The following is a 12,347-nucleotide window of genomic DNA, read 5'->3' on the forward strand; positions in this document are numbered from 1 at the left end:
CAACCTACCACATACCTTTTGGCAGCACAAATCGGTAAACAAAATGCAGTTAAACAGACGACGAGTCAAAATTCAGTCAAAAGATATATTTCCACGAATACATCTAAATGCAAGCCTTTGGGCCCGATATCTCTCCGAAATGAGGATATGGAGATATTTTCAAAACTGCCGCCCACCCGCAGAGGCGTTGCTAGTGGCGCTATAGCCCCGAGTCTTTTGGTGTAGCACCGGATAGAAGCTCAGGGCCTACAACCAAAAGGCTAGCTAGCCCCGATTCCCGACATTAGCGTATCCCCGGATCTCTGCCAGACCTAGCAACACCCCTCCTCACCCGTCTTAACAGATGACTGCTGACGGGGGTCATTTCAACCAAGGGCTCCGTACTTGGTGGCAGCTGACTCAATGGATACATAAAAGCATAGCTAGGTCAGCTCTTTCCAATGATGCCTGCCATCAATGCCGAGATAGCTCGCACTGGTTATTGGGGGCTTGGAAGTGTTCAGGAGACTTGGCTATGTGGGCGATGCACTGGAGGAATTCAAGTATTCTTTCCGGAAGCAAGAGATCAAAGGGCAGCACAGGACATGATCTCAGCAGACGCATGAATCCCAGGGAAGACCAAGGCAAGGCTGTCCTTCGCCACATGTCTTCATGGTGTATATCATTTAGATCACCTTATCTCAGAGTCTAACTAATTGTATAGAAGCAAGACCCTTTAAATATTAAACTAGCCAGTTAATGAGTTCCTTATTTCGGAAGATGTAGGTCTTTCAAATGGGATTCAGAGAAATCATATATTTTATATGTACTAATGTGTTCAAGTCTCAATTAGGAAAATTGAAAAAGGCAAAGAAATTAATGCTGAAAGATCATGTAACGGAACACGGAAACTACGTGAAAACAAACCAAAGAAATGACACATTTGTTGGTCCATGCAATTTCACGCCGGGAATATACTTTCAGAGAAAATTTCTTAAAGCTATAGACGAAGTAAAAGAATTGCAGAAACAGTGAGCTATTTTACGCAGGACAATACACTGAAAATCAAAGCTAAGGAAAAATGATAATGCTTCCAACGTGTATTTTCTGATTTTAAAGTTCTCAGTTGGACCAGAGAAGACAGAGGCAGTGCCCCTGTGAACCAGAAGTAAAGAGGGCTCTTTAGAGGCGTGTTTCTCTTCAGCTGCTACCATTCAGCAGTGTCCTAAAGGCTGCTGAGGGCGCAGGGGAGGGGCAAAGGTCTGAGACACCTCTTCACACCCTCACCATGTCAGTAGGGCCTGGCTGACAGGTGCATACAAGAAAACAGTCCAACACAGACATCCCTCACATGGTCCTGACCATGGGAACCCAACCGGAGATGTCAACAGCGACAGTAGACCTGTGAATCCTCATGGACAACGGAACCACAAGTCAACGCATTAGCTAAAAAATGCTTCTACGTCCTCTGATTAATAAGAGGCATCCTTCCCTAGCTCTGCTTTGCACACAGACCCCTCGCAATCCTCTCGTTGGTATTATCAAGGATAGACTACGCATATAGTTTGTACCTGGGAATTCCTCAACAAAACACCAGAAAGCTATTCACGCATCTCAGAAAAACTACAGCGCGGCTAATTCTGAGATTGATTAGAAGAGAGCACATCACACCGGCCATAAGAAGTCTACAACGACAACCAGTAAAGTAACACATCAACTTCAAAACCCTCTACATTGTCCATACATCACTACACGGGCAAGGAGACAAATTCATCCAGACAGAAATCACCCGACACCAGCTGATGAGAGACTTAGAATCCAACACTGATCTCCAAATACAAACAAGACTCTACGAGAAAAAAAAACTCACTTTCAGGAAAAGTCTAAAAAACTGGATTTTCAACTCGCCGAGATTAACACTGATCAACCATTTAACAACCACCCCATGAATGGACCGCTCAACCCACACAATCCCTGCATCTACAAACCAGAACCAGAAACAAGGAAAATAAGAGATAAATGTAGAATGGAAAACAATAACATAACTACAAATAACCAGAAATCACCTAAAACCCACTAACCACTTCTTCCCTCCCACACAACCCGCACTCCTAACCTACAACATATACCTAGAGGGCTAGTGAATGTACCCACCAAAACATGCAAACCGCACATCAATCTAACCAAGCTACACAAACCCAACCACCTCGGACAACAAACAAGTCAAACTCTGGACGCCGCCCTTCCGGTCCCAACAAGCCCAGTGCACAAAACAAAGCACACCCAGAAAGCTCACATGCACAAACACCAGTTTCTCCCGGTTCTGCACACATCAACAGATGCGCAGAAAATCTATCCTCTCCCCCTCACTAACAAACCTTACTCCTTGCAGAGCCACATGAGCGCCTGGAGGGCATGAAAATGGCAGCAGTGTGCGTTGTAAATCAACTTAACATCACATAACATAACCCACAGGAAAATATTAAATCGCCAGGAAGCAGCATGGGATCTCCATCTCTGTGGGCCAGAGGGCTGCAATCTGATGTAAACGAGATACGGGGGTGGACGTGGACCAGTGAACAAAGGATGACAAGTCCCACTAACTCAGTACATTACATATACATTTTATTTCATCAGTACAAAAATATATGTGCGATATTTATTATGATACTAGTGCGTATGCTTAGCATAAAATCAATATTTTAGACAAAACTACAAATAATCAGGCTCATACCCAAATAATCTCCAACATTCATTCACATACACTCTCACATATCAGCAGTGGCCTTCCTTCTTTTGTGTGTAAACAGAACTTCATGTTACACATATCCCATAAGGTACTTATGCAACATATTCCCACCCTATCTTTATTACTTTTATGAACAAACTATCCAACTACACCAGTAATTTAAACCCAGTAAATTAAACCAGTAAAGTAAGTTGAACCCGCCGAAGAAGACTTTCTTGGTTAAAAGGTATTTTATCTTTATATCCCCTCTATTTCAATGGCAGAGCAAGACTGTGGCTTCCTAAGGGTTTTTTAGTCTCTCAAATGACCAAAGAAATGTTGAGAATCTTTTGAGAAAGTGGTCATTCACTAAGTGTAAGTGTAAGTGTGAGTAGCCAATTAGGTGGCTGGAACACCGAACGAGAATGCACATTCTCTGCCCGCTGTTCCAGCCACCCAAGACCTTTCACAGAGAGGCGCCATTTTCTTTAATTTAAGGTGGAAGCAGGGAGCCTCTCTCCCTGTTGCCTCCCCAACTGCCCAAAACAATCCAAACCTCTTCACCAGCTCCTCCTTCCACACTTACCTGCTGGACCGGAGCTTTGTGCTGCGGCCTCGGTGCTCCTCCCGCTCCCGGCCGCCACCATAGAAATGAAAAAGGGAGTTTGTCCCTTTTGCCTATGGTGGCAGCCATCTTAGTTTTTTTTTTTTAACCAGAGATTGGCATTGCTTGTGCACCAATCTGTGCAGGAAAATAATTAAACCATTGGCACTGCAGTTAAACCCTGGGTGCGAAAGGTTTTCACCCCCGCTGTGGGGAAGTGGACACTGCATTTAACGGCCCCGATCCCTCACCGAGGCCCGAACTGGGGGCTGCTAATGGCCATGCCCACCCCCCAAAGTGGGGGTGAAAGCATATTCTCCATCAGTTCTCAAAATTTCGGATGATCCGTTGTTTGCTGTCTATGTTGATCAGATGATCGTTTGGATAAAAGCACAAGAAGACCATAGAGCTCCATGATGAAGAATATGGAGCGCTGCATGCTCACAGTGCACCTCCCCTGCTCAATGACAAGCACACACCAGGTGCATGGCCTGCTACTGCCATCAGCCCTCTCGAGTACCTTGAGGTCGGACTCTGTCTGCTGTTTTTCCGCGGTGAGTTCAGAGAGGGAGTTCTGCAGGGCCTGCGACTGGGAGGAGTAAAACTCCCGCTCCTCCTCCAAGGCTTGGGACTTCTCCTCATTTTCCTTCATCCTGCCACAGAGCATGAAAACAAGGAAGAGAATTCAACATTGTCGGTTGCACCATATATTATATTTCTCAGCTGCAATCCCAAGAGTGATCATCTCCTTGGTTCTGATGTGCCCTAAAGGCATGATAGGGTCACTCATGCTAATTAGGGGTCACCTGCTGGGGTACCTATTGTGTTACAAAGGTTAATCAATGTCACGCTGTGCCCCCATTCACATGCCTGACGCCATGGGTTGCTCTCTACCAGAGCCTGGCCAGCCCTGCTAAACCTTCTCTCTACCAGAGCCTGGCCAGCCCTGCTAAGCCTTCTTTCTACCAGAGCCTGACCAGCCCTGCTAAGCCTTCTCTCTAATGGAGCCTGGCCAGCCCTGCTAAGCCTTCTCTCTAATGGCGCCTGGCCAGTCCTGCTAAGCCTTCTCTATACCGGAGCCTGGCCAGCCCTGCTAAGACTTCTCTCTACCAGAGCCTGGCGAGCCCTGCTAAGCCTTCTCTCTAATGGAGCCTCGCCAGCCCTGCTAAGCCTTCTCTCTACCCGAACCTGGCCAGCCCTGCTAAACCTTCTCTCTACCCGAGCCTGGCCAGCCCTGCTAAGCCTTCTCTCTAATGGAGCCTGGCCAGCCCTGCTAAGCCTTCTCTCTAATGGAGCCTGGCCAGCCCTGCTAAGCCTTCTCTCTACCGGAGCCTGGCCAGCCCTGCTAAGCCTTCTCTCTACTGGAGCCTGGCCAGCCCTGCTAAGCCTTCTCTCTACCGGAGACTGGCCAGCCCTGCTAAGCCTTCTCTCTACCAGAGCCTGGCCAGCCCTGCTAAGCCTTCTCTCTACCGGAGCCTGGCCAGCCCTGCTAAGCCTTCTCTCTACCAGAGCCTGGCCAGCCCTGCTAAGCCTTCTCTCTAGAGGAGCCTGGCAAGCCCTTCTAAGGCTCCTCTCTACCATAGCCTGGCCAGCCCTGCTAAGCCTTCTCTCTAGAGGAGCCTGGCAAGCCCTTCTAAGGCTCCTCTCTAATGGAGCCTGGCCAGCCCTGCTAAGCCTTCTCTCTAATGGAGCCTGGCCAGCCCTGCTAAGCCTTCTCTCTACCGGAGCCTGGCCAGCCCTGCTAAGCCTTCTCTCTACTGGAGCCTGGCCAGCCCTGCTAAGCCTTCTCTCTACCGGAGCCTTGCCAGCCCTGCTAAGCCTTCTCTCTACAGGAGCCTGGCCAGCCCTTCTAAGCCTTCTCTCTAATGGAGCCTGGCCAGCCCTGCTAAGCCTTCTCTCTACCAGAGCCTGGCCAGCCCTGCTAAGCCTTCTCTCTAGAGGAGCCTGGCAAGCCCTTCTAAGGCTCCTCTCTACCATAGCCTGGCCAGCCCTGCTAAGCCTTCTCTCTACCAGAGCCTGGCCAGCCCTTCTAAGCCTTGTTTGGCCAAATGCACACATGCATTATAATCTTATTCCATGACCTCCAACACTCTGGACTTCGGGCCCCCAGGGCATTTCTCCTACCAGCGCATTGAGACTATAACAATGGTAAAGGCGCTATATAAATGACAGCATTTATATAGATAACCAACTGACTTCTGGAGATGAAAGCAGTCACTTGATTACATGTGATTTCATTGAATGAAAAAACAACAAATGAAATTTTAACGAATAAAAAACAACTAAAACCAAAATAACTCATTTTATTTTCATTGTTTTTGGGGGGTTCCCCTCCAAAGACCCCCTTTTTTTGTAATACTTTTCCCCCATGCCCAAACCCACTATTCCCACTCCCAAACCCATTTTGAATTTTTCCCAAAATTAGTTATTTTTGTTTTCATTGTTTTTTTATTTGTTAAAATGTCATTAGTTGTTTTCTATTCGATATAATCAATGCACACAAGTCAGTCAAGTGTGTCTTTTATATCCCCTCAACCATTGGTGCACCATAGGAAACACACTTCAAGTCACCGGGACGCCTCCTATGCCAGATCGTTTTGCTTTTTTGTGGGCTTGTTGCATGTTGTAAAGACTCCTTTGGATCTGTACCGGACCCTCACAAAGGTTTGCTATTGCCCCTGGACCTGGCACTGCTTACCCCCCACTACTAGAGTCCTGTGGATGGTACACAGTAAAAGTAGCGAAAATGGAGAAGTAAACATAACTTTACTAAGCACAACTGAGCACAAAATCAAGAAAGCAAAAATAACCGGACTTAAATCTGTTCTGTTAATAAAGCAGAAAATTTGTCAAAACATAAAAGAAAAACACTTCTGGTTAGGAGCAGTCTGGTTAATAAGTGCTGAGGACAAGGATATTCCTCCTATTTGCATCGGCATGCATAGTAGCCAAGCAGGTAAGGGGTGGCAAGAAAAGAGGAGGGGCTTGAAAGGATGCTTAGATGTACTGTACTGGGGTATTTTTATAGTATACCTTGTGTTACGATGGAGTAACTGAGTACTCTTACAAGTCAAAAATTAAGTATGAGAATTTTAATTCAAGTCATACCAAAAGGGCAGAGATTGAGCGGGAAAGGGTTGCATAAGGATGAGTCTTCTTGGCAAAGTAAAGGATCCGTTCAAAAGAAAGGGGGTCCCCCATAAAAACCACTTTACTAACCAGCAGAACTCTAGGTCCAGGGGTGTGTATGCACTACCTCCCAGCACAAAGGGGTACTTCACCCCTTTTTTTGTAGTTCCTCTTCTTGGATCGTCTCGTACCCCTGGCCTGGGTTCCGCCAAATCGTGTTTTCCCAACTACAAGTTATAGATTCAGTACAAACTCTTACAGGATCCTGGGAAATAACCAACAATTAGGAGAGTGCCAGGGTGAAAGGTCATTCAAGGCATGTGAAGGTGTGAAGGGACTATGGTAGAAGGACCCGTTGTCTCAATTCTAATATCCAGTCCCTACTCTAATCCATACTGAAGGGGGCCCCTAGGGGCCCCTCGTGCTATGGAAACAAGGCAATAACCATACATTAAAAGATGCGCCAGACACGAGGTTCAAATTCCCAATGCTAGGGTTTATTGCAAGCAAAAGATAGAATCAATTGTCCAATTCTGATCTCACGCCCCACAACGTGAGTTTCCTAGACCTCGAGGGACGCAAGAGAGCGAATTGCGTAAATCAGTTACATATATACAAAATGCATATCATACAATCAACAAAGTCATGTTCAACACCCCTCTTTAATAAGTTCCTTTGAACTCGGGATGACGATGGACATATCCGACGAGTATGACGATTATAATGCTTTAGATGTCTATTCTAATAACAATGTGCAATTTAGAAAGTGCGGAGGCATCTTTTAGAACCAGTGGTCGAAGTGTAAGAAAAGAAGTAGTGGAACTATGTTCCCTGCTGGCCTGCCCCGCTCCTCACAAACCCCATTGCCTTGCCCCCTCCTACACACAATACAAACCTCCAAACACATTTGCCTGCTGTTTAAGGGAATGTTCAGGGCAGTGCACAGAAAGTGCAAGTTTCAACTGCTTCCTACACTGTTATTTTAAAACAAAACCGTTCCGGAACGGTTTCTTTTTAAAATATAAGTATAGGAGCTGTAAAACTTAATTTTAAAAAGTAGAGGAGCACCGCTCCCAACCGTTCCCGCTCACTTCGACCACTGTTTAGAACACAGTGGTTCTGTTCTTGGAAGCAAGCTGCACACGGGGGAAGAGCCACATTCCAAGCTTTGCTATCTATGAGGTACTATTCGTGTCCTGGGAGCCGACACGTTCTAAAGGGTTTTGCGAAGGGGGGCCGTAAGAAAAGCGTAATTCAAGCATTTAACTGTATTATTCTAACATATTCTACCATCGTACGAGACTGGCTGGCAGCTGTGAAGTGATTAAATGCCCTGCAGCTTCCTCCCAAGGCTACAGAGAGGGAGCGTGGGCATTCCTCTCTGGGCTACTCATGAGGAGTTTCAGCAAACTCTTCAGTCCCGCGACCTTGCCCTTTCATATTCAGACAACAATGTTAACAGTTGAGCAGAGTAAGCAGAATCCGCAAGAATTGTAAGCTGCAAAGCAGTTTTTAGACAGAAAGCAATGAGTTAACAAGCAAAATGGTGATTCTTGCTACATTTAAAATGGCTGCTCCTTGGTCAAGCATAGCAGTTTATATTTCTATAATTCGGTGCATAAGACGGTTGGCCCACGGCCATCAAGTTACGTCTATTATTCAAATAAAGGGTATTCACTTTTCCAGATTGACGATACAGTCCCAGAGACCCTTCAAAGCGCTTGCAGTCTCAGGGAGTGTTATGTGCCCCAGCACGCTTCTTGCCTTGGCCTTGGGTATCGCTCTTTGACGGAGGTCACCATGGGTTTCATTGAAGTTTCCAAGCACTGCAAAGTTCCTTCGCTCTAGTGGCTTTGCAGCTACCACATAGTTGCCAACTTGACCCAGTCCAATCTGTAGGTGCTTATCCAGTCCTGTTTTTTTTTTGCATTCTGGGACTTGGAGTTCCACTTTCCCATTATAAAACACAGACTACAAGATCCGTAATGCAAAGAAAAAAACAGGACTGGATAAGCACCTAGAGATTAGAATGGGTCATGCTGGCAACTATGCAGTATCTGGACTAGTATTACTCTGTTGGCCTTTCTCCACTAAAGTTTGGCTCCTACCAGCCTTTGGGTCTTAGCCCCCAGCAGCCCCCTTACTTTGCCCTTGACCTCCTTATACTGTGCCTCACTTGGCTTAGCCATAGTCTGTTCAGCATTCTTCCTGTAAGGTTGACTATTTGGCTCGGCCACCTCAGGTTTCCTCTCCATAGCTCTCCCTCTCCTCCTCTCAGTGCTGTAACACCAAACCTCTGGAACACCGACCTGTTATCCACACTTCTGCCTTGTTTCTACTTAATTGTATAAGATAGTTTAAACATTAATGGCCCTAGTGATTGTCGCGTTTGGTGAGTCCCTTTACAGCTGTTAGCCTACTTTTATTTCATTGTTAGTCGCTAATAGATTCCACCTCCTTCCATGTGTGGGCCCAAGTGTTGTAAATATGGCTCAGGGGTTGTGTATTCTTTACTGACTCAAGGAAGCCACTGCCCCATCTCCAGTGATCCCAGAGCTCAAGTACCCTGTCCGCCATCTTAAGGTCAGGCATTTGTGTAATTGCAGCCAGGTCATTCTACGCTTCAGCCACTGCAGTTGTCAGGCAGCGTGCATGTCTCCTGTGCACACTTTCGTTTGGTGCGTCTATGTTCTCTGAAGTTCCTTCTTGTATGGCAGCGATTTCCTTTCTACATTATTTCCACCAAATGGTGATAACATTGGGCGCTTTTCCCCACTTCGCATGACGCACATGGCCCTGACGGTGCATACTGCGGCCATGCCTGATAAGTGGCTATCAACAGGTAGCAGCAGGGAGCTTGGGGGAAGACGGGGCAGGCCCTGGTCAACCCTTCATATGCCCTCTATCTGAGTTGTACCACATAGCTGGTGGCTGCTCCTAACCCTCAGAGTACCCCAGCTCCCGCACCATGTGAACCAAGGGGGGATTTGTCACCTATGTTTTCTCTATCTTTTGATCTTTGGCCCCTGAACTGATGAAGCCTTCTTCTCCGGGTAGCCATGTTTCTCGAGGTTAAATACACAGAGGTACTCTCAGCATTAGGTCTTGGCTGGTCCTCCCCCACTCTGGAGGACCTTGGAAGATAGTCTTGGGTGCATTCGAGGAGTAGCCCTTGGTTTTCTTCATGATGGTATTCTTCCAACCAAGAAGACAAAGTAAGTGTGGGCTCTTGGGTGACGCCCCCAGCCAGAGACGTTGCTAGGTGGGGCGGTTTAAGGGGCTGTAGTTCAGCATCTTTTGCTTCTAGCCCCGGATATAATCTTAGGAGCTGCAACCAAAATGCTAGCTAGCCCCGAGTCCCAACAGTCCCGACATTAGGGTAGCCCCCGATCTTTTCCAGACCTACACACAGTTCATATCTATCCTGTTGTATGTAGCCCCCTGCCATTCCAATCCTGGAAGCTATTGAGAGCTCTGCCAGTGCACCTCATTCCTGACCTGAAACAGCCGCTGTGTTTGCCACTCGTGGGAACATTCCAGCTCTGTCAGTATACCTCACTCCCTCATGGGAAACTTGGCTTGAAACAGACACAGCTCTTTCAAAGCACCCATTCCTGGCCTGCTCAACCCCCTTGCCCCCATTCCTGGCTTGCACCAACCCCTTGCCCCATTCCTGGTTTGCACCACCCTCTTGTCCCAGAATTTCTCTAGTGTTACAGAAGAAGAGGGAAGGGAAGCCTGCAGTCTGCAGCCTTCATATTCAATCCTGATTCCAGGGAACAGGTAGTAGGGGTCTGCAACTTGCGACTCTATGTATGTTTTGCACTACACCTCCCGTCACCTCTCACCACTGGCTCTGCTAGCAAGTGCTGATGGGAGTTGTAGTCCAAAATATCTGGAGAATCAAAGTGTGCAGGCTCCTGGTACAGGAGAAGATACAGTCAATTCTAAACAAGCACTGACAATGCAAACAATTTGGGCTTTTGTGTAGGAATAGGAAAGGCACTTGGCAGGCACTGCGTAGTGGTATTAACAGGCCATAGAGGGGAGCAGGTGCAAAATGTTGTGAGTACTTGGGGGCATCTAATAGCAGTGCCTGGTAAATGCCTCATACTTGTACGCAAGCCCAAACGGTTGGCTTTACCAATGCTTGTTTTTAACAGGGCTTCAGTGAAGCAAACACATAGGGCATTAAAAATCGAGTGGCTGAAGTCAGACCCGGTTACGACATTTATATTACACAAGTAGCTGGTTTACAGCTCTAATTAAGTTATTAACTCTCGGGAGACTGAAAAAACCCTGGCAGGCACTTTGAGCACAACGTTTGATGATAAGGATTGATTAAAGCGAGCTCAAAGAGTTCCCATGAGGACATGTTTTGGGTGGGGCAGGGGTAGGAAGTGGAAGGAATGGCCATAGGGATTAGCATGGCCACAGTCAGTCAATGGGTGGGCAAATATCCAAACAACACCTACAAGCTTTGTATTCCTCCTCATAGCCATTTCTCCATATTTGTACTTTAATGCAATAGTTTCGGCTTATAGGTGGCACAAGCGCCACCTAATGCCCAAATAAAAAAGCAAAAATACAACAGAAAGCTAATGAGCAGAATCCCAAGAAACGCACCACTGAGCTGTCCAGATGTACAACAGAAAATTAAAGACCGCATGCTGTTCCTCGGAACATTAACCCCCCAAAATAGCGTTTTTGCGGTTTTCATATTTATTGTCTCTTTACTTTTGCTTTCCTACTCTCTTTGGCTACATGTTAGCACTTTTGAAACAGCCCACTGACCGAGAAACAAGCCCCTCCATTGCATTGTAATTTCAAACGTGCTTCATTTCATTGCACCATTTTATTTCTTTTCTGGTTTAATAACTTTTTAAAAAACTTTTATTGTACTGTTCCTGTTAAAAGTTTTGTTTTATTTAGTTATTTATTTTTGCATTTATCTCAGCGCACAAAGCCCTGAGGCATCTAGGCGCTAGTTACAGAAAGCACTTGTTACAGTTCATAGGTACAAGAACACGCATTAGGGTTACATCATAGTGGCGGTGGGTGGAAGCATATTCTGGCATGCCTCGCCTCAAGTTTTTAATGCCAGAAAAAAGTATTTATGCTCTGTCGTTCAGATGCTCTCTTAAAACTGAAATCTACTTTGGAGAGCAGCCTTTGAAGGCTTTAAAAAGATGGAAAGTGCAACCATTGACTGCAAAAGAATGTGAAAGAAAAAGACAAAAACAAAGGTCAACCCCAGGGCAGTCTTGCAGGCACAGGAAGCATGCTAGTATCTTCCACAGTGACAACACAGTATCTGTTATATTAAATCCGGGCACAAGTGTGGATACTGGTTTTCACAGTCAATGTTGGATCATTTGAGCATCGCTCTGTGCGTTTATGCATTGTGGTTGCACTTGTTCTTGGCCCCTTGCTCATAAATTGGCTGAGCTCTACCACATGATGAACAAGGGAGGGGCTGCTGTTGCTTTATTGCAGTAAGGCTTGGGTGGTATTTTACTTTTTCAAAAACTGAAATTAAGCCATGAGCACACATTACATTGACTGGACTGGGCGGTAACGGCTACACTCCGGCCTATAAACTCGGGTACCGGTGCTGTTACCACACGGTCCAGCCTGTGGAACAGGTGCTTATGGCTACTAACACCCCGGGTTTGCAATCAGGAAATACAGGGTGCTAAAAGCACAATACTTTCTTAAGATGGCCGCCATGCATCAGGAAGGCGGGCTCCATATGGAGCAGCTCTTCCATTTCCATGGCAGCCAGAAGGGACTCGGAGCGGCAGCAGCAGTGGCGACAGTGGGTGCTGCCGCAGTTGAAGTAATAAGGTAAGTGGGGTTGGGGTTGGGAGGGATGGGAAATTGGAAATCCAGAGAAGGGAGAGTGGG

At 46.5% G+C, this 12,347-nt stretch overlaps 1 protein-coding gene across 2 annotated transcripts in view; it reads right to left on the bottom strand.

Annotated features, from left to right (window-relative positions):
* PLEKHD1 (pleckstrin homology and coiled-coil domain containing D1) overlaps positions 1–12,347 on the bottom strand; it is a 310,344-nt gene that overhangs the window by 16,467 nt on the left and 281,530 nt on the right. For both annotated transcript variants that reach the window (XM_069638581.1, XM_069638582.1), the window contains one exon: positions 3,832–3,964. In XM_069638581.1, the coding sequence (XP_069494682.1) occupies positions 3,832–3,964 (133 nt within the window). The remainder of the gene's footprint in view (positions 1–3,831; positions 3,965–12,347) is intronic.

The sequence above is a fragment of the Ambystoma mexicanum genome, chromosome 14 (assembly GCF_040938575.1).
Source record: "Ambystoma mexicanum isolate Mex_15411 chromosome 14, UKY_AmexF1_1, whole genome shotgun sequence".
Classification (NCBI taxonomy): domain Eukaryota; kingdom Metazoa; phylum Chordata; class Amphibia; order Caudata; family Ambystomatidae; genus Ambystoma; species Ambystoma mexicanum.